We start from the raw sequence: 22,441 nt of genomic DNA on the forward strand, positions 1-22,441 counted from the left end.
ATGCTAGGTACATTGGGCCATGCAGGAAAAAAATTTAAGGCAGCATAATGTATTGTTTATATTATGCTTTGTTTACATTACCATTCAGGCTTGGATTCAGATTAAGGGTTTGAATCTATATGAACTAGAACAATAGTGCCAGGCATGATGGGTAATATGACTACCCATTAGGTTGTTGATATTATTGTGGTTAGTGTTATAACAACATGTCTACAGGACACGTTTACTATCTAATGGAAAAGACAAAACTTTAACATCCTTCAATATCTACTCCTTAGTCCCCTCTATCTCTCAGTTCCCATATCTGCATCTCACCTCAGTTTCCTTTTCTTAACTTTCCCAGTGACCCATCTGGGCCTCAGTTCTTAACAGGTGTGGCCTAAATGATGGCTTGGCCTGGAGTGGTTACACTGGAAATGGTGACAAGTGAATGAATTTGAGATGTATTTTAAAGATAGAAATAACAGGAGGTACTCATGGACTACTTGTGAAGTGTGAGGGAAAGAGAGCTATGTCTCAATAATTCTGGTATTAAGGGATTGTTTGTTGCAGACTTTATCAGCTTTGACCAGATATTTAACGTAGACTCTGAAAATTGAGAGAGCTATTTCATAACCAGATTATACAGTTGGGTGAAATAATAGGTACAACCTTTAATAGATTCCTCTTACATAAGTCATGACATGAAAGATGGCACATAAAAATCTGTATCTTTTATCACCCCTAAAGCTCAGCCCTTGATTTTTAGTTGTTAATATTTGTAAAAATAGTATGTTTGTTTAAGAAAATTTGAATTTAAGTTGTGAGGTCATTCACCCACATAAATTTCTTTAGTAATGTGGTTCCAATAATTTTGTTGGGCTTCTTTTATTTTTTTCAACAATCTTATATAATACTACTACTGTTAATAAAAATAATAATATTTATTTAATAATAGCAATACTTATGATTTATTGCATGCTAACTATGTATTAGGCAGTATTCCAAGTAATTTAAATATATCAACTCATTAAATTCTCCCAACAGCCTTGTGAGGTACATCCCTGTTTTAAACTGAGACACAGAGTTTACCCAGCTAGCAAGTAGGAATTCTGGGATTTGAATGTAGACAGGTCACCCTAGGGACCATGTGCTTTACTCCCACAATATGCCTCTTCTGTAAATAATCGTGTTGTTTTCAAAGCACTTTTAAAATTGCTCTAAGAATCTTGTGACACAGTAAAAGTAGGAAATATGATATCCACTTAATTTTGTCAGATGAAGAAATTAAAGCTCAGGAACATTTATGTTGCTTTTCCAATGGGATAAAATGAGAATGAGTTTCTTCCTCCACTCTGGCGCTTCCATCAAGGGGATAAAACAAGGCATAGATTGCACAGCACAGTGTTTGTTTGAATGGTCACAGTTTTGAGATTTTTACAATTTTGGGGGGCATCTCTTTCAAGGAGGGCAATTTTCTTTGAGGAGTGAAAGGGAAATTATCCTTTCTTAGACCTCAGATGGACCACAATACCTTGGATGATCTCATACTCCACAGTATTTCCTACTTCACGGTATTTCACATCCAGAAAGGCAGTTGTGCATCATTTTTCTCAAGTAATTACCTGATAGGACAGTTGGGAAGACTAAATGAGATAATATTTACTCTTCTCAGACTACCTGGCACATGGTAAGTGCTCAGTTAATATGACTGTTACCTGGCTCAGGAATGACAGTGATAAAAGTAAGAGTAATTTACAGAGGAAGCACAAACTTTAACCCAAAGGAAAATAAACAACAGATATTTTGAAGATAACCCAAGTGGTCATTTGGAATATCTGAGTTGGTCAGGAACTATCAAATATAGTGCACATCCTTACAAATTGCAAGATGGAGTTCAGAATGTGCCAGTCTCGGGGTTATTGGGAACTGTGTGTTGGTAAAGGGATCATGGTGTGTTCATGTCATTTGGGTGACATGGATGTGCTGTGAGTCATTTCTTGTGCATGAGTAATTTATCCATTTTTCTTAACTTGTTTTAACAGGTGAAACACAATTCCAAATTGGCATCCATGGAGAACAACACTGAGGTGAATGAATTTAGACTCTTGGGACTGACTGACACCCCAGAGCTTCAAGTCCCTCTCTTCATAACATACGCTCTCATATATGTCATTACTCTCATTGGAAATCTTGGGATGATCACGTTGATTCTGTTGGACTCCCATCTCCACAATCCCATGTATTTTTTCCTCAGTAATCTCTCCCTGGTGGACTGTGTTTACTCCTCGGCTGTTACTCCCAAGGTGATGGCTGGATTTCTCACAGGGGATAAAGTCATCTCCTATGGAGGATGTGCTGCTCAGATGTTCTTCTTTGTGGCTTTTGCCAGTGTAGACTGCTTCCTACTAGCTGTCATGGCTTATGATCGTCATGCAGCAGTGTGTAAGCCCTTACATTACACCACCACTATGACCACCAGTGTGTGCACTCGAATGGCAATAGGCTGCTATGTCTGGGGCTTTGTTGAATCTTCCCTTCACACTGGATTTACCTTCTGCCTTTCCTTCTGCCATTCCAGTGTGGTCCATCACTTTTTCTGTGATATCCCCCCTATCCTGGCTCTTTCCTGCTCTGATATTTACATAAATGAGATTGTGCTCTTTACCTTAGCAGCTTTCAATGTCTTTTTTGCCCTTTTAGTTATCTTGACCTCCTATCTGTTCATATTCATTGCCATCCTGAGGATGTGCTCAGCAGAGGGACGGAAAAAAACCTTCTCCACCTGTGCTTCCCACCTCACTGCTGTAACCATATTCTATGGAACTGTAATCTTCATGTATTTACAGCCCAGTTCTAGTCATTCTATGGACAATGACCAAATGGCATCTGTGTTCTACACAATAATAGTCCCCATGTTGAACCCTATTGTCTACAGTCTAAGGAATAAAGAGGTTAATAATGCTTTCAGAAAAGCAGTTGAGAAGATAAAGATTCTGTTCAGCACATAGTTTTAATTAAAGAGATTATACAATCTGTATAATCAGTTATCTATTTCTGTGTAACTACCTACCACAAAACTTGGTGGCTTAAAGCAACAGCTTATTATTTCTCATAGTTCTAGGATTGACAGGGTCATTACATTACTGCTTTCACATAAGCTCATTCATGAGGTTGCATATCTTCTACATCACCAACTGGGCTGAAAAATTCAAGACGGCCTTACATTTCTGGATGTTTATTCTGGCTATCCTCTACTTCTTCTCCACATGGTCTTTCATCCTCTAGAAACTGTACCAGCTTCCTTACATAATAATTTCAGACCAGAATTCTCACAGTATGAAAGTAAAACTAAAAGGCTTCTTGAAAGTCTAGACTCCCAACTCACACATTTTTTTTTCTACCACATCACACTAAACAACACATGCCAAAAGGCTGGCTCAGATTCAAGTATGAAGAAAAAGACTCTACTTATTGAGGAAAAGCACTGCAAAGAATTTGTGCCCATACTTAATCTACCATAAATAGGAATTAGGTTAAACTGCTGTGAAAAAGAAAAGCCAAAATATAGTGGCTTAAATAAGATAGCAAATTATTTCTCAAGTAGTGTAGTTAATTTAGCAGGGTGGAAGTGAACTATCTAGACTGCTGGTGCGTCTTGATCATTCTGCACCAAGTTCATTCCACGTTGTCTCTTTATACTATCTCCTAAAGTGTTGAAATTCTGCCCTCATCATCCCTATTCTATCTAGAGGAAAGCAGAGAGATGAAATGGAGAAGAAATAATTTCTTTTCAAGAAAGTGATGTAATAGCTGTATCTATTACTTCTGAGTACATTCTTTGGGAAGAATTCAGCCACATTGCCATGAAAACTAGCTGCAAAGCTGACTCAAAATTTAATCTCTAGCTGAGTGCAATGTGCTTATCTGAAATCACAATACTCTGGAAGGAAAAAGAAAATGGATTTTTGAGGAGAATCAGTAGTCTGCCACACAGTTTGTAACTGAATCTGAACTGCTAATCTTGTCTCCAAAACTGAGTCTCTAGCTTTTGTTTTTCCCTCCTGGAAGCTTGTTTCCTAGATCTTGCATTGCTTCTTTAAAAACCCCTTTCTTGGGGCTGGCCCCGTGGCCGAGTGGTTAAGTTCACGCGCTCCGCTGCAGGCGGCCCAGTGTTTCGTTGGTTCGAATCCTGGGCGTGGACATGGCACTGCTCATCAGACCACGCTGAGGCAGCGTCCCACATGCCACAGCTAGAAGAACCCACAACGGAGAATGCACAACTATGTGCTGGGGGGCTTTGGGGAGAAAAAGGGAAAAAATAAAATCTTTAAAAAAAAAACAAAAAACCCCTTTCTTGACCACTTCATCTAAAATAGGTTTCTAAGTAATCTCTTACTAAGTCTTATCTTTATTGAATTAAATAAATATCTTAAATTATGTTTGTTTAGTTGCTTGTTTTGTGTTTCTTCCAAATCATATGTATTGTTATATTCCTCCAAATTTGCCGGATTTTTTTTTATTTTTTAAACTATTTTATTAAGGTCATATTGGTTTATAATATTGTGTAAATTGCAGGAGTACACTATTATATATGGTTTCTGTGTAGACTACATTGTGTTCACTACCAATAGTCTAGTTTTTATCCATCACCATATATACGTAACCCCTTTACCCTCTTTGCCTTCCTGCCACCTCTTTCCCCTCTGGTAACTGCTAATATTTTCTCCTTATCCATGTGTTTGTTTTTCTTCCACATATGAGTGAAATTATGATGTTTGTCGTTCTACGTGTGGCTTACTTCGCTTAGCATAGTACCCACAAGGTCCATCCATGTTGTCACAAATGACACAATTTTGTGGGGTTTTTTTATGACAGAGTAGTATCCCATTGTATATATATGTATTCCACATCTTTATCCACTCATTTGTTGATGGGCACTTGGGTTGCTTCCACATCTTGGCTATTGTGAATAATGCTGTGATGAATATAAGGTTGCATAAATCTCTTGGAATTGTTGATTTCATATTCTTTGGATAAATACCCAGTAGTAAGATAGCTGGATCATATGGTATATCTTTTTAAAAATTTTTTGAGAAATCTCCATACTATTTTCCCTAGTGACTGCACCAATTTTCCTTCCCACCAGCAGTGTATGAGGATTCCGCTTTCTCTACGTCTTCTCCAGCGCTTATTTTTTGTGTTGTTAATTATAGCCATTCTGACAGGTCTAAGTTGATATCTCATAGTAGATTTGATTTGCATTTCCCTAATAATTAATGATGTTGAACATCTTTTCATGTGCCTGTTGGCCATCTGTACATCTTCTTTGGAAAAACGTCCGTTCATATCCTGTGTCCATTTTTCAATTGGGTTGTTCATTTTTTTGTTGCTGAGAGGTATGAGTTATTTATATATTTTAGAAATTAACCCATTGTCAGGTATATGATTTGCAAATATTTTCTCCCAGTTGGTTAGTTGTCTTTTCATTTTGTTCATGGTTTCCTTTGCTGTGCAGAAACTTTTTAGTATAATGTAGTCCCATTTGTTTATTTCGTGTATCTCTTTGCTTGAGTAGACATGATATTTGAAAAGATACTACTAAGACCAATGTCAAAGAGTGTACTGCCTATATTTTCTTCTAATAGTTTTATGGTTTTAGGACTTACATTCAAATCTTTAATCCATTTTGAGTTAATTTTTGTGTATGATGCAAGAGAGTGGTCCCCTTTTGCATGTGGCTGTCCAGTTTTCCCAACTCCATTTATTGAATAGACCCCTTTCTCCACTGTATGGTCTTGGTCCTTCATCAAAGTTTAGCTGTCCATACATTTGTATTTATTTTTCTGGGCTCTTGGTTCTGTTCCATTGATCTGTGTGTCTGCTTTTGTACCAGTATCATGCTATTTTGATTACTATCTCTTCGTAGTACATTTTGCAGTCACGGATTGTGATACCTCTAGCTTTGTTCATTTTTCTCAGAATTTACATAAATTTCCCACATAGTACTGATTTTCCCACATCCCATAAGAGTTGGTATGTTCTGTTTTCATTTTCATTTATCTCCAGATATTTTTTTATTTCTCCTTTGATTTCTTCATTGATCCAATAGCTGTTCAATAGCATGTTGTTTAGTGTCCACATATTTGTGACTTTCCCAGCTTTATTCTTATAGTTGATTTCTAGTTTCATAGCATTGTGGTCAGAAAAGATTCTTGATATAATTTCAATCTTCTCAAATTTATTGAGGCTTGCCTTGTTTCCCCACATGTCGCCTATCTGAGAATGTTCCATGTGTGATTGAGTGGAATGTTTTCTATGTATCTTTTAAGTCCATCTGGCCCACTGTTTCATTTAAGGCCTCTGTTTCCTTGTTCATTTTCTGTCTGAATGATTTACCTATTGATGCAAGTGGGGTGTTGAAGTCCTTTATTATGATTGTGTTGCTGTCAATTTCTCCCTTTAGGTCAGTTGATAGTTGCTTTATATACTTTGGTGCTCCTGTGTTAGGTGCATGTATATTAATAAGTGTTATATCTTCTTGGTGAAATGTCCCTTTTATCGTTATATAATGCTAATCTTTGTCTCTTACTATCTTTTTATCTTGAAGTCCTCTTTGTCTGATATAAATATGGCTACCTTCACTTTCTTTTGCTTGTGATTTTTATCATCTTCCATCCCTTCACTCTGAGCCTATGTTTGTCTTTAGAGCTGAGATATATTTCCTGGAAGCAGCATATTGTTAGGTCTTATTTTTTAATCCATCTAGCCACTCTTTGTCTTTTGATTGGTGAAGTCAACCCTTTTACATTTAGGGTGATTATTGATATATGAGGGCTTAATACTGTCATTTTATCTTTTATTTTCTGGTTGTTCTTTATTTCCATTGTTTCTTTTTTCTTGTATTTCTGACTGTCATTTCAGTTTGGTGGTTTTCTGTAATGGCTGAGCTGCTACACTTGGTGGGCAGGTTACACTCGTGCAAGCAGTGCTGCCACTTGGGCAGAACCCCTTCACACTAGCTGAGGAACTGAGCCACCAACACTTGGAGGGGGACGTTCACACAAGTGGAGCTGCCACAGAATGGCAGGTGCTCTCTTGGGCCAAACTACTGCTGCTCCACAAGTGTCCTGATGTGGGCTGGACTGCCTCTGCCTACATCACGGTCATGCTGGCTACTATGTGAGGATCTGTGACCTGGATTGCTGACTCTGGGGAGGAGGAGGGGGCTGCTCCCCTAGTTCCACTACTTCCTGAAAGTCCAGTCCATCCACCTTCAGATATAGACCTGCATGGGGTCTCTCAGGCATCCTGTTGTGCTATGTAGGGAATCCTCTGTGGGTAAGTAGATACCCATTTAGCTGTAACTTATAGGGGAGAAATAAAGGGAACAACTCTCTCCACCATGATGCCAACCTCCCAGATTATTTTTAATGTATTTGAAACATTGAGGTGGTATAATTTGCTGATGTATTGGATGTAGGATGTGAGAAAAATAGTAGCTTAATTGCCTAAGGAACTAGAAGAATGAAATGACTACTATGTGAGATGTGGAAGACTATGAAAATAAGAAGTTTGGAGTGAGGGAAGGCCATGAATTTAATTTTGAGCATACGAAGCTTGAGATGTTTCTTGGATACTGTCATCTTAAAAAGCAAATTTTCCTGTTATTTTATTTGAAGATGAATTTATTCAGGAATAGACAAAAGAATTGGAATTTGGGATGTACACACTATGGCCAACCATAGGCAAATCCAGCAAACAAAGAAGGAAAGCTGCTTTTATATAGAAAAAAAGGGGAGTAGGGAGAGGCTGTTCTAAAGGAAAATCCCCTAGGGGAAAGTAACAGTTCAGTGTTTCAGTGGCTTCTCATTGGTTGGGCTGTTGCTGGATGGGGAGAGAAATCATCCTTCAGTAGTAAAGTAGTTTTACTTCCCATCTAAGATGGATGCTTACCTCTCTTCCTGTTTGGTGTGTAATTAAAGATGTATGCTAGGGTGCGAGAGCTCCCCCATAGGCCTTCCTGACTCCAATTTATTTAAGGTTTCTTTTATTAATTTCCACAATGCTGTCAGTAAAGTTTAGCATGGAAATGCAGTTACAAATTTAAGAGTTATCAACATGTAGATAGTATTTAAGCCATGAGAATGAATGAGATCTGTAAAAGAACATAGGTAGAGAGAAGAGAAGTGGTTCAATGACTGAGACCTGGGTAACTTCTTCCAATAGTGGCAAGAGAGATGAGTTACTGGAAGCCAAGTGATGAGAAATGTTTCAACAGGGAATATATGTGTCAAACTTAATATCAAGACCAAGAATTTGCCATAAGCTACAGCAATATGAAGTTGATGGATGAATTTGAGTAGTTTTTGTTCTGTGATGGGGATAAAAATCTCATTAAATGTACACTCAACATTCTAGTCCATGATCATTCATTGCTTTGCACAGTTATTAAATATTTTGCCAACCAGTATAATAGAGTAAATGCATGTTGTACTTCTCCCAAAGCAGTTAGAGAGATAGGGCTTTGAGACTCTTAATTTGGGGAGGAGAGAAGATGGACAGATCCTAAAAACATGATTGGCAGCCAAAGTTTTAGCAGAGAGATGGCTGGCAAGAGATGCTTTGGCAGTAGATGATCCTTCATGAAGCTGAGGATTAGTTATATCAAATACTCACTTTGCAACAATTCATAGCTCTGGGCTTTACTTCCGTCCCATTGTTTCTGAACACAAGATTATTGTATAAATTTTTCTTTGGAAAAATGAAGAAGTAGGAGTGATTTATGTCACTTTTGGAGAAAAGCAGCCTAGAGATTGAAACAGAACATGTGCAGGAAGTGCTGTGATACTGGAATGATGAAGAAGTGAGATAAAGGCAGAGATTTGGAATATGCATTGAGAGACAAGTAAAAAAAAATACACACAATCCTTACTCAAAGACACCTCAGAAATATTTGGGAAGGTACCAAGCTTTCTGTAGTTAGTTGCTATTTAATTTAACACGTAAAGGAAAGAAGACTGGAGGATTTGGGTTCATCTGAGTCATAATTGAGAGTGAGACAGACATAGTCTAGCCTAAATCAAGTTGAATAAAAATTGCACGTTGGTAAAGAAATATTTTCATCTCATTCTCTCGGTGTGACTATTTCACTCCTAGAACTTGTAATGAGGAAAGAAATGATAAGTTGAGATGATATTATAGTACTATTAAAGAGGAGATAACTCAAATATCACTGCTTTAGTAGAGTCAAACTGCACAAGAATTAGAAGAATTTAAAGTCAGCATTTTGCTTGTTTTTAGGCAGGCAGTCATCACTGACTAAATTCAGAATTATGGAAAGAACTGCACTATGATCCAAGAAAGAATAGCACATTATTGACAAAAAAGTTGGTCCAATCAGCTTCAGATCTGGAAGGAATATTAAAGATTATCAAACACCTTTGTACTATGAGAGAGGAAAATGCATGCTCAGCTGACTATTGGCTGCTATACTTGAGACTTTGTGAGTTCTGCTATCCATATTGAGTGCATCTTCCAACTTTCCATGAGTGTCCATTGGTGATTTTTTCTCTAAAAATACCCACTCCAGGCTCTCCTGTGTTCTAATATCCATTCCAATAGTACTAGATTCAGATATCCAGTAACGTTGAGAGACTTGCTCAAGTTGTACAAGCCTCAAGTGGAAATTTATGAGTAGAACTCAGGTACCCTGACTCCCATAATATAATTCCACCTTTGTTCATATATTATTAAATCAAATTGAGAGGACAAAGTGATTTATTCACCATTCATTATCATAGTAGCCCCTGAAATGTATTCAACTACTTTCCTTTTAGAGTCTTCTAAAATATAATATTAATTTTTTCTTCTTTACATTTACTACCATCTGATTTAGTGTATATATTTAGTTGTTTATTCCATTGTCAATCTCCTCCCTCAGTAATATAACCTCAGGAAAATAAGAATTTTAAACTATTTCTAGCCACAAATCCTAGAACAGACCCTGACCCATAATAGATACTCAGTAAACATTTGTTTAATGATCTAAATGCATGGAATACAGATTTATCTGCTGAGGAAAAGATACCTAATGATGTCTCCTTTGATAGCTCCACTTTGCTATTTCAGAAGCATCTCAAATACACCAAATCCAATGGAACTCTATTTTTTGCCTCTAAAACTGTTTCTCCTTTACTCATTTCTGTATCGGTAAATGGCAGCAACACTAACCCAGTGATGCTGTCATTCTTGAGCGCTTCCTTTTCCTTACTCATTGCGTCCTATTTACCAGCATGTCATTTAAATTTTACTTGCATGCAGATGTTTGTCATTAGAATATCCGTTTTCTTCATTTCCATTGCTATGTACTTTGTCCAAGCCACTGCTGTGCATAATCTTGTTCACCACCATAACCTTCAAACTGGTCTTTTCACCCTTCGTCTTTGTGCTCCAATCCCACTGAACTTCATCAGTTCTTAGAACACATGAATTTCTTTCTTTCACAAGATTTCTGCTCTTGCTGTTCTCACTGCCTGAAGTGCTCTACCTGCATCTCTCAATGTTAATAGCTCTGTCTCATTTTGGTTGAAATGAGGCTAAAAAATTGAAAAATTCAAATGTTCTTCCGACAAAATGTGCACCTTAAATCCCATTCTATTGGATTTTCACTGTCGTCAACTTGGTTAATCTGGGAATTATGTTTCCCAGAATTCCTTTCCCTTAATGGTTCTGAGATTGAACTGACCAAAAGAGGGATACAGTGAAGATTTGGGAGGGGGAATAAAGCGACAGCCATTTTTATCTGCAGGTCTTGTGGTTAAATATGATAATGACAGATCCATAAGCACTTGAGAAGGTTTAGTTTGTCCTCCCTTCTCTTCTGCTCCAAGTCTAGGTATTCCTGACTATCAGCTCTGATGAGCATCAGTGGCTCCAGGACCACCATTGGACACTTACGGGGAGCAGGAAACATAAACATGGAGCTACACAGAGGCATTCGTTCCACAAAAGAAGAGCATTCCTTAGATCTCTTCACTAGTAAAGCCTTAGCTGCCTCTCTTTGGTGGCTTAACTTAGCTTCCTTAGCTCTCTTCTTAGCTTCTTAACTTCTAAGCTTCCCTTGAAAACTCCGACTTGATCACCTTACCAGTCTTTCAGTGGGATTGATGAATAAATTTTCTGTAAGGACTGAACTCTCCCTTTCAGACTTTCACGTCCCCAGTTCTTCCCAGAATTTTTAAAAGTCTACTTACTCCAAATAATCTCATATCCCCTAACAGTGATTTTGCTTTTCTAGAGAAACCTGACTCATTCAGCCTTTCAAATATTCGTACTGAAAACATTCTCTTTTGTTAGCATCTATCACAAATCCCTGAACATTTTATAGCAGTAATAACATTTTTAAATTATTTCCATATTTAGTTGTCTCCTTGTCTCTGTCTCCTATAAAGCTGCAAACTCTGTGAGGGCAAGATCTTGTCAGTATTGTTTCTCCATTGCATTTCCAGGGCTTGATGTGTAATAATGGCTCAATAAATGTATAAATTGATTGAATGCATCATTTGAAAATGAGACATAAATAAATTAAGGTATGAAAGCAGACTATTCATTCCTTATTATGTTCATTGAGAGTTGATTTCATGTATTTCCTACTTAATGATCAATTCTTAATAAAAAAAATTGTAAAGGTTTGATATAATCTACTTGATAGTGTGATTTCCACAAACTTAATTTGTCCAAAATGAGGAAATACGAATAGTGAGTGAGAATATAGAAAAAACCCAGCCACATCTCATAAAAAGCTTGAAAATTCTTTTCTAAGGAATTGTATCTTGGGTAATGAACTATAATTATCAGTGGTTGAAATAATGACTCAAAGCTTAATTAATTAGATGTTTATTGAGAAATTAGTATGAGCCAGGCCATAATCTATGGATTGAGGATGATGTTTTTAGCAAAGAAGACAAAGTCACTCCTCTTGTGTAGAGTATGTTCTTGGTGGGGAAATAGATGAAAAGGTTAACCAATTAATTAATTAATAATAGTTGAATAGTGACCAGGACTATGAAAAATAAAGCACGGAGAACAAGAAGGAAACACTGTCAATCAGCAGGTAGGGTGACTATGACGTGGTAATATTTAAGCAAAGACCTGAAGGAAGTGAGGGAGCTTTCTGAGCATTGGCAAGAGCAAGTGCAAAGACTCTGAGACAGAAGCATGCCTGGAGTTGTCCAGGAATAGCAAGGAACTGTGTGACTGAAGTGGAGTGAATGAATAGGAGAGCGGTAAGACATGATGTACTCATCTAAAACTAAAGTATCCATAGATGACTGACATTAGCCATTTCACAGTATTTACAGAGAGAAAAAGAGATAGCACTATCACTACTCAGTGTGGGTTTTTTTTTTAAATAAAATGTAAGAGAAGGTATTCATATTCAGAAAAATTTTAAAATTCCTTTGTCATCTGATCACCTTTTTTGTCCTCTGGCCTTCTTGCTTTTGAAAATTATGATATTATCATACTGTTTTTACCAAATGACTTACTGAAGACAGAAATATTAATTTCTTTAAAATGCTGTATGTATGTAGCTCTAAATAAAATGTGCTAATGAAAAGCACATATTTTTATTTGAAAATCCATGTCACATTTTTCTTCTTTTTGGACTCTTAGGGTAGTTTTTCAACTAGAGAAATAAATGATGTCAGAAATAAATTTATTCTATGATACATAAATTAATTATTTTAACTTTTTCATTTAAAACTAGCAACACTTCATCCAAAACTATTAACAAATTTCCCACTCCAATGTGTATGTGCACACGTGGGATTCTTATATACACATCTATTCATGGGTTTTTGTATGCCATGTCTTACATATATGCTTGAATTGCCACATGATAGAAAAACAATCAACATATGAGTAAATGAGATATAATTAATAAAGTTTATTACAAGAAAAGCCTCAAAATTCTTAAGGTCATCTACACTCAGGACATCCTCATTCAGATATCAAGTATCTGGACATAGTATTTTCTTTTTTCTAGATGATAGGCTTTTGAAGAAGAAATGGCATTACCTCAGTAATTTAAGTGTAGAGTAGACCTTAAATGTGAGTCATTGCATGTTGAAGATCTGAGAGGAATGAAACTAGGTCATTGTGGATCTCACAACTTTAAAAGGCGAAGCCTAGAGAAAAATTTACCTTGTCAACCAACTTCTTGAATGCATTTTTAACCTCTTTGTTCCTCAAGCTATAGACAAGGGGGTTTAGCATTGGGATGACCATTGTATAGAACACAGATGCAATTTTGTCTGTGTCCATGGAATGACTGGAGCTGGGCTGGGAGTACATAAAGATGGCTGTCCCATAGAAGATGGCAACTGTAGTGAGGTGAGAAGCACAAGTAGATAAAGCCTTGTGATATCCCTCAGCTGAGTGCATCTTCAGGATGGTGATAAATATGAACATGTAGGAAATCAAGATAACCAGGAGAGCAAAAAAGATATTGAAGCTTGCCACAACAACAAGGATCAGCTCACTAACATGTCTATCAGAGCAAGAGAGGGACATGACTGCCGGTATATCACAGAAAAAATGATGGACCATATTGGACATACAGAAAGAGAGACTAAATGTGTCCCTTATGTGAACAGAGGCATTCATGAAACCATAGATGTAGGAGCCAATGGCTAGACAAGCACATACACTTGTTGTCATGGTGGTGGTGTAATGTAGGGGTTTGCATACTGCTGCAAAGCGATCATAAGCCATTGATGCCAAGAGGAAATTTTCAACAGTGGCCAAGGCTACAAAAAAGAACATCTGAGCAGCACAAGCATTGTAGGAGATGATCTTGTCTCCTATAAGGAGCCCAGCCATGACTTTGGGAGTGACAGCTGTAGAGTAACAAAAGTCCACCAGAGACAGGTTGCTAAGGAAAAAGTACATGGGAGTGTGTAGATGAAAGTCCATGACAATCAAAAGAATCATCCCCAGGTTTCCAACTACACTGACGAGATAAATGAGAGTGAAAATTATAAAGAGGGGTATCTGAAGTTCTGGGGTATTGGTTAGTCCTAGAAGGACAAATTCAGTCACTTCTGTGTTGTTTTTCATGGGTGTTGTTTGGGAATTACAATATGCCCTGTAGCAATGAGAAGTAAAGAACAGAGTAATAAAAAACAAGGTTATTGAAGTAAGTTGAAATAAGTAGACAGATGATAGATAAGTGATAGATGTGAAATATTTTATTACAGCAATAATTCTTACTTCAATATTATTCAGATCTAAAGTATACGCTTGACAACAAAATTTAATACATAAATTATCTATAAAGTTACACATTGCTGAAACTGAAAGATCTTCATGGATCATCTCCAACCTTCTAAATTTTGTAAATTTGTAAACTGAGATGTGGAAAAACTGACGTTTTGATCAAGATGACATGTCTGGAATGAATATATCTGTCATTTCAGTTTCCTGAGCCTGGTAAATCTTTATACTTCTATGTTGCTTGTGTGCCATAGACTGCTCTAGACAATGTATGTATATTCTCTTGTTTTTCTCAACAACTCTATAAGATTTACTAGTTGTTACCCCTATTTAACTTATGAAGCACAGAATTTGAGTAATGTATTTAAGTTTATAAAATTATTACTACCAAAGCCAATTTTTGAACCCAGGGAAGTTGTTCTTCAGTCCTTTGGTTTTAATTTAAATAAAATTGAATTTAACTCAACTTACAATTACTCATTATCTTCATGGATCTAAACCCAGTGTTTGGGGTCTCATAGTGAAGTAACTGAGACATATATACATAGTAGGTGTAGTGGGATAACTGGAGCCATAGAGGCCTGCACAACAAACAGAGAAAATTCTGAGGGGAAGACATAGCATCGAGTATAGAGCTTGGGCTCTGGGAATAAGTGCATATTAACCCTACCATTTACCACCTAAGGGTCATTGGTTCCAAACCAAGTACCTGAACTTGATCTTCTCCATCCACAAAATGAAGATTGTAATGAGGTCTACCTCAAGATATTGTGAGAATCAAATAGGGTAATGTATTAAAAACAATAAGTAAAATGCTGGGTGTTCAGCATAGCCTAATAATTGTTAGCTATAATATTATTATTAGCATGGAATGGTAGTTTCCATGTTTGTTTGAGAAAGGTGGCTGGTGAAATTCAAAGATTTAGGTGTGGATGAGTTTTGAAATCTTGTAGCCTCTCTCTTAGGTTTCCTTTTTCTCACACACTTGGTCCACTGAGATTTTCTGTGCCTTCCGGTGTTTCTCAGTCTGTCTTCCACCAGCATGAGTGGCTGTTCTATCCATTCCATATGAGGCATTGTTTCGCTTAATTTCTTTCTTAAAATCCATATTTTAGCATGAGTTGAAAGAGTTTCCTTTCTTAAACTCATTCTTTCTCTCATTACTATCATCTCACAGTTCAATCACAGAGATTGAAGGTTAAAAGTTCATAGTTTGTTGGCTGAGTTTAGCCTGCATGTTTAAAATCTTCTACATGAACACCATCTTCTGTATGAAGAGCTTTTTAAATCTCTTCTATTTGAATTTGTGGTCATGAAGGATATCTATCATCCATTAATCATTATTCTCTACCATCACCCTACTTCTTTCTTGTCTTCACTTCACCAGCCTCTAAAGTCATTAGGTTTGCCAACTTTTGACAATCATAACAACTTGTATAATGTAGTATGTTCTACAAACAATAAGAAGAGCTAAATGCATGTATAATTATATTTATGCATTTCTGTGATATATATTTATACATATATTTACCTCTACTTATATATGTGCATAAATACACATATCTTGTCATATGATCCTCACAGTAAAGTTGTAAGGCAGATAGTATTATTATTTCCATTTTACTACTGAGAGGACTGAGAATTTGAGAAGCCATGTAAAGCTCTACAATTACACAACTAGTACGAGGAAGATTCAAAATTCAAGACTCAAATACACCTATGACCAAATCAAAAGCCTATGCTTTTAGCCACTTACCATCAGCATTTGTAGATGTGCTAGTAATAATAAGGATGAGATTATGGGGAAAAGGTTACAACGGAATATGGATATTGCTAATTCAATTATAATACTTCTGGAGTTTAAGGAAGGGTTACTTAACTCTCTTCTATTTTTTTAACCTCTAATGAGAAGACAACAGATAGTAAATAAGACAAAATTAAGACGTACTCAATAAGAGCATCACTTATCCTTTTTTTTTTTTTTTTGGCTAATCTTTTTTTAAAAAGCAGCATCATGATATTCCATACCACCAAACTCCCTAATGATGGAAGTTTTCACATTTGAACCCTAACTTCCACTCACTGTTTCAGACAAAAATGTTCAAAACACCCATTTCTGTGCTCAAATAACTCATAGTAAGTATAGGTGTCCCACAGATTTTTCATGAATTACACTTCTCACTAAAAATATGTATGGAATGTAGGAGCTTACCTTGCTGTTGGAGAATAAGGGACAGTCAATCCTGAATAGTGAATCTGAAATCAGACATTTTGCCATGGAATAACGAATACATACTGTTAGCCACATTTTCTATAAGTTTCTAGCTAAAGATTCCAATATCTCTAAGACAAGTAAAGTTGGAGAAAAGAACCCAACTTGGAGTCAGAAACCTGGATACAAGCCCTGAATCCACCAGTAATTCTTACTATGTTCTTGGAGGAGTCATTTCTGTTCTTCTTATTCATAAAATAAAGAAGGAAATTACCTCTTCTATATAATTCAAAGAATTGTGTCTGGGAATAGCAAGTGAAGGAAGCTCTGTAAAACACCTTGCTGAGAGGTTATCATTTTAAAGTCAATCAATATAGTTTTCATCTTGAGATGTTTACCATGATTGTAGGCTGAGCTCATAGCAAATCCTGAGTTCAGGGGTCAGGGAGCAAGGCCTCTATGTACTAACAACTGTTGATACTAAAGTGATAGCCACTGGGGCTCAGCACAGTCTTGTCCCTCTAAAATTGTGTCACATTGAGTCATATTGGGATTTCAGAGGGTAACATGGGAATGAGGACGGAGTTATATAGACACAGAGTTCTCAGGGGATGACCTCCACAAGGATATCTATAGCCTTCATCGCATGTTCCTAAGGAAGAAGCAATTAAACTGCCTGCAGGGACCCAACTCGATACAATGTGGATGCACACATGTTATTTCTTTTTTCCATTTTCTACTTAAAGTACAATTTACAAATAACAATAATATTCATAGTTTTTAGTGTATAAACCTAAAAGCTTAGTCAAATTTATATGGTCACGTAACCACCACCAACATAATCTCAGTATAGAAGAGTTTCCATCTTCTAAATAAAACCCATGAGCTTCTTTGTGGTCAATCCCTTTTTCCACCTCCTGCTGCTGACAACTACTAAACTGTTTTTGTTCACATAAGTTTGCCTTTGTAAGAATGTCCTATAAATATAATCCCAGTGTATGTAGACTTATGTCTAGCTTCTTTTACTTAGGATGGTGTATTTCAGATGCATTCATATTGTTACCTATATTAATTTCCTATAACTGTCATAAAAAAGTACCATAAACTGGGTGGCTTCAACAACAGAAATTTATTGTCTCATATTTCTGGAAGCTAGAAGTCTGAGATCAAAGTGTTGGCAGGGGTGGTTTTGTTGGTTCCTTGCGAATTCTGCAAGAAATAATTTGTGTCGTGTCTGTCTCTGAGCTTCTCAGTGGTTTGATGGCAAGCTTTTGTCTTCCTACACCACCTAGATCTCTATCTTCATCTTCACATAGTGTTCTCCCTTTGTGCCTGAATGTGTCCAAATTTTCCCTTTTTAAAAGGACATGAATCATACTGGATTTGGGCCTACCCTGCTCAAGTATGACCTCATCCTAACTAATTAAATCTGCAACAATCCGTTTTTTAAATAAGATCACATTCTGAAGACTGTGGGTTAAGACTTTGACAATTGAATTTTTGAGGGGATGCAATTCAACCCATAATATATCAATAGTGAACCCTTTTTTATTATTGCTGAATAGTATCTCATTATATATATATATATATACATATATACATATATATATATATATATATATATATATATATATATATATTCTGGTAGCCTTGCCATTCCACATACATTTTAGATTCATCTTAACAATACTTACTAAAAAGAGCTTGCTTGAGTTTCAATTAGAATTCCAAGATGTTTGGAAACAGTCATCATAAAGTCTCCCAATCCATGAATATGGTACACCTTTAAACTCATTTAGATTTTTTAAATTTCTTTCATCAGTGTTCTATATTTTTCAGCATTCAGGTATACCTTATTTTATTATATTTATACCCAGGTGCTTTATTTTTGAGTGCTATAATAAATGGTATTAATTTTCATCTCAAATCCCCTTTGTTCATTCTTAGAATATAGGAAAGCAATTTATTCATGATAAACTTTGCTAACGTCACATATTTGTTTCAGGAGGGGGGGTTTTGAATATTTTTAAAATAACTTCATATTAAATGTCCTTTTATGGTTTTATAGATATAATTTATGTGACATGTTATTATCAATTAATTAGACACCATTCTTAATGAAAGCATGAGATATTTTGAGATTATCCAACTTATAATGTGTTTTCCAGAAAATCATTGTGTCAAAGGTGGAGACTGCAAAAACTAAGTAAAAATATAGAAAAAAAATATGTCAGCAATACAGAAAATCATCCATCACTCTTTAAATACTCTAACATTTAATCAAAAGGTTTATATTATAGCTAATTCATTATAATATCAGTGGTTCAAAATTCCACATATTGATATAGGTGGACTAAAATCTAGATTAATTTATTCCTTCATTAAACAAATATTTGTTGAGAATCTCCTATGGACATGACACTATTTTAGGTATTAGGGATAGAGTTGTGAAAAGCAGATAAAGTCAGTGCTCTTATGAGGTTTACATTGCAATTGGGGGAGAAATGTATACAGTTGAACAAAAATATACAATAAATCAGTGTTAATCATCCAAACAGAAGATCAATAAGGAAGCACTGGCCTTAAATGACACCTTAGATCAGATGTACTTAGTAGATATATATAGAACACTTCATCCAAAAACCACAGAATACACATTCTTTTCAAATGCACATGGAACATTCTCCAGGATTGATCACATATTAGGCCACAAAACAAGTCTCAATAAATTTAAGAAGATCGAAATAATACCAAGCATCTTTTCTGACCATCAAGGTATGAAACTAGAAATCAACTACAGCAATAAAACCAGAAAAACCACAAAAAAATGTTACTGAACAACGATTGGGTCAATGAAGAAATCAAAGGAGAAATCAAAAAATACCTAGAGACAAATGAAAATGCACCATGCCAAAATCTATGGGATACAGCCAAAATGGTTCTAAGAGGAAAGTTTGTAGCAATTCAGGCCTACCTCAACAAAGAAGAAAAATCCCAAATAAACAACCTAACCATGCACCTAAAGGAACTGGAAAAAGAAGAGCAAACAAAGCCCCAAATCATCAGAAGGAAGTAAATAATAAAGATTGGAACAGAAATAAATGAAATAGAGACTAAAAAAAATAGAAAAAATTAATGAAACCAAGAACTGGTTCTTTGAAAAGATAAATAAAATTGACAAACTTTTACCTAGACTCACCAAAAAAGATGGCTCAAATAAATAAAATCAGAAATGAAAGAGGAAAAATTACAACAAGACACCTCAGAAATACAAAAGAGTATAAGAGAATACTATGAAAATCTAGACACCAACAAATTGGATAATCCAGAAGAAATGGATAAATTCTTAGAATCAGACAACCTTCCAAAACTGGATCAAGAATAAGTAGAGAATTTGAATAGACAAATCACCAGTAAGGAAATTGAAACAGTAATCAATAATCTCCCCCCAAAAATAAAAGCCCAGGACCAGATGGCTTCCCTGGTGAATTCTAGCCAACATTCAAAGAAGACTTAATACCTGTCCTTCTCAGACTCCTCCAAAAAATTGAAGAGGAAGAGCAGCTTCCTAACTTATTCTAAGAAGCCAACATTATTCTGACACCAAAACCAGACAAGGACAACATAAAAAAAGAAAATTACAGGCCAATATCACTGATGAACATTGATGCAAAAATCCTCAACAAAATACCAGCAAATTGATTACAACAGTACATTAAAAAGATCATACATCATGATCAAGTGAATTTTATTCCAGGGATGCAGGGATGGTTCAACATCTGCAAATCTAACAATGTGATACACCACATTAAGAAAATGAATAATAGAAATCACAAGATCATCTCAATAGATGCAGAGAAAGCATTTGACAAGATGCAGTATCCATTTATGATAAAAACTCTAAATAAAATGGGTATAGAAGGGAACTACCTTCAACGTAACAAAGGTTATATATGACAAACCCACAGCAAATGTCATTCTCAACAATGAAAAACAAAGCTATCCCTCTAAGAACAGGAACCAGACAAGGATGCCCACTTTCACCATTCTTATTTAACATAGTCTGGGAAGTGTGAGCCAGAAAGTCAGGCAAGAAAAAGAAATAAAAGGGATCTAAATCGGAAACGAAGAGGTGAACCAGTCACTATTTGCAAAAGACATAATTTTATATATAGAAAAACCTAAAGAATCCACTAAAAAACTTTTAGAAATAATAAATAAATACAGTCAAGTTGCAGGATACAAAATCAACATACAAGAATCAGTTGCATTTCTATACACTAACAATGAAATAGCAGAAATAAAAATAAAAAATGCAATCCCATTTACAATTGCAACAAAAAGAATAAGATACCTAGGAATAAGCTTAACTAAAGAGGTGAAAGCTATACACTGAAAACTATAAAACTTTGTTGAAACAAATTGAAGAAGACACAAAAAAATGCAAAGATATTCCATGCTCTTGGATTGGAATAATTAACATAGCCAAAACGTCCATACTTCCTAAAACAATCTATAGATTCGGTGCAATCCCTATCAAAGTTCCAACAACATTTTTCACAGAAATAGAACAAAGAATCCTAAAATTTATATGGAGCAACAAAAGACTCCAAACAGCCAAAGGAATCCTGAGGAAAAAGAATAAAGCTGGAGGTGTCACATTCCCTGATTTAAAAATATACTACAAAGCTATAGCCACAAAAACAGCATGTTACTGGCACAAAAATAGACACATAGATCAATGGAACAGAATTGAGAGCCCAGAAATAAACCCACACATATATGGACAGCTAATTTTGGAAAAGGGAGCCAAGAGCATACAATGGAGAAAGGAAGATCTTTTCAATAAATGGTTTTGGGAAAACGGGACAGCCAAATGCAAAAGAATGAAAGTAGACCATTAGCTTACACCGTGCACAAAAATCAGCTCAAAGTGGATTAAAGACTTGAATGTAAGACCTGAAACCATGAAACTTCTAGAAGAAAACATAGGCAGCACACTTTTGACGTCAGTCTTAGCAGCATATTTTCAAGTACCATGTCTGACCAGGCAAGGGAAACAAAAGAAAAAACAAACAAATGGGACTGCATCAAACTAAAAAGCTTCTTCACAGCAATGGAAACCATCAACAAAACAAAAAGACAACCCAGCAATTGGGATTTTCAAACCATATATCGGATAGGGGGTTAATATCCAAAATATGCAAAGAACTCATATGTCTCAACAGTAAAAAAACCAACAACCCAATTAAAAAATGGGCAAAAGATCTGAACAGAGATTTCTCCAAAGAAGATATATGGATGGCCAACAGGTACACAAAAACATGTTCAACGTCATTAACCATCAGATAAATGCAAATCAAAACTGTGAGATATCACCTCATTCTGGTCAGAATGGCTATAATTAACAAGACAGGAAACAACAAGTGTTGGAGAGGATGTGGGGAGAAAGGAACCCTTGTACACTGCTTGTGAGAGTGTAAACTGATGCATCCACTACAGAAAACCATAAGAAGATTCCTCAGAAAATTAAGAACGGATCTACCATATGATCCAGCTATTCCACTGCTGGGTATTTATCCAAAGAACTTGAAACCGCAAAGGCATATGTCAGTGTCGCAATCCAATGTACACATCAGGATAGATTCGGAGAGGGCTGATGGCCACTCTGAGTTTATTATAACCAGCATTTCAATATATACATAGCTTACATCTGTTAAACATACACAGGTGTTCTGGATGAAGTAATTAGCGAATGCCAAGAACTCTTAGTGATTTCTCAAGGAGCCCTCCCTCGGCCTCTGTTTTGATATTATCATGTTATTGCTATGCTTGTATATTTTTATCTCGGAGCAGGCAAGGTCTCCTAGGCAACAACCCCTGCTGCTCCCAATATCAATATCGTGTCTCCATCTGTGCCCCCAGGTGACCGTGCCTGTCTTAGGTTGCCCCACCCTGGAGGTCTTACCCATC

General features: G+C 36.1%; 1 protein-coding gene and 1 pseudogene across 1 annotated transcript; one reads left to right on the top strand and one right to left on the bottom strand.

The window, feature by feature from the left end:
* Positions 2,052–2,990, top strand: OR5B24P (olfactory receptor family 5 subfamily B member 24, pseudogene; annotated as a pseudogene).
* Positions 13,156–14,100, bottom strand: OR5B157 (olfactory receptor family 5 subfamily B member 157). Its single transcript, XM_001497992.2, has one exon. The coding sequence runs from the start codon at positions 14,098–14,100 to the stop codon at positions 13,156–13,158; it is 945 nt and encodes a 314-aa protein (XP_001498042.2).
* Between the last annotated feature and the right edge of the window lie 8,341 nt (positions 14,101–22,441).

The sequence above is a fragment of the Equus caballus genome, chromosome 12 (assembly GCF_041296265.1).
Source record: "Equus caballus isolate H_3958 breed thoroughbred chromosome 12, TB-T2T, whole genome shotgun sequence".
Taxonomy (NCBI): Eukaryota; Metazoa; Chordata; class Mammalia; order Perissodactyla; family Equidae; genus Equus; species Equus caballus.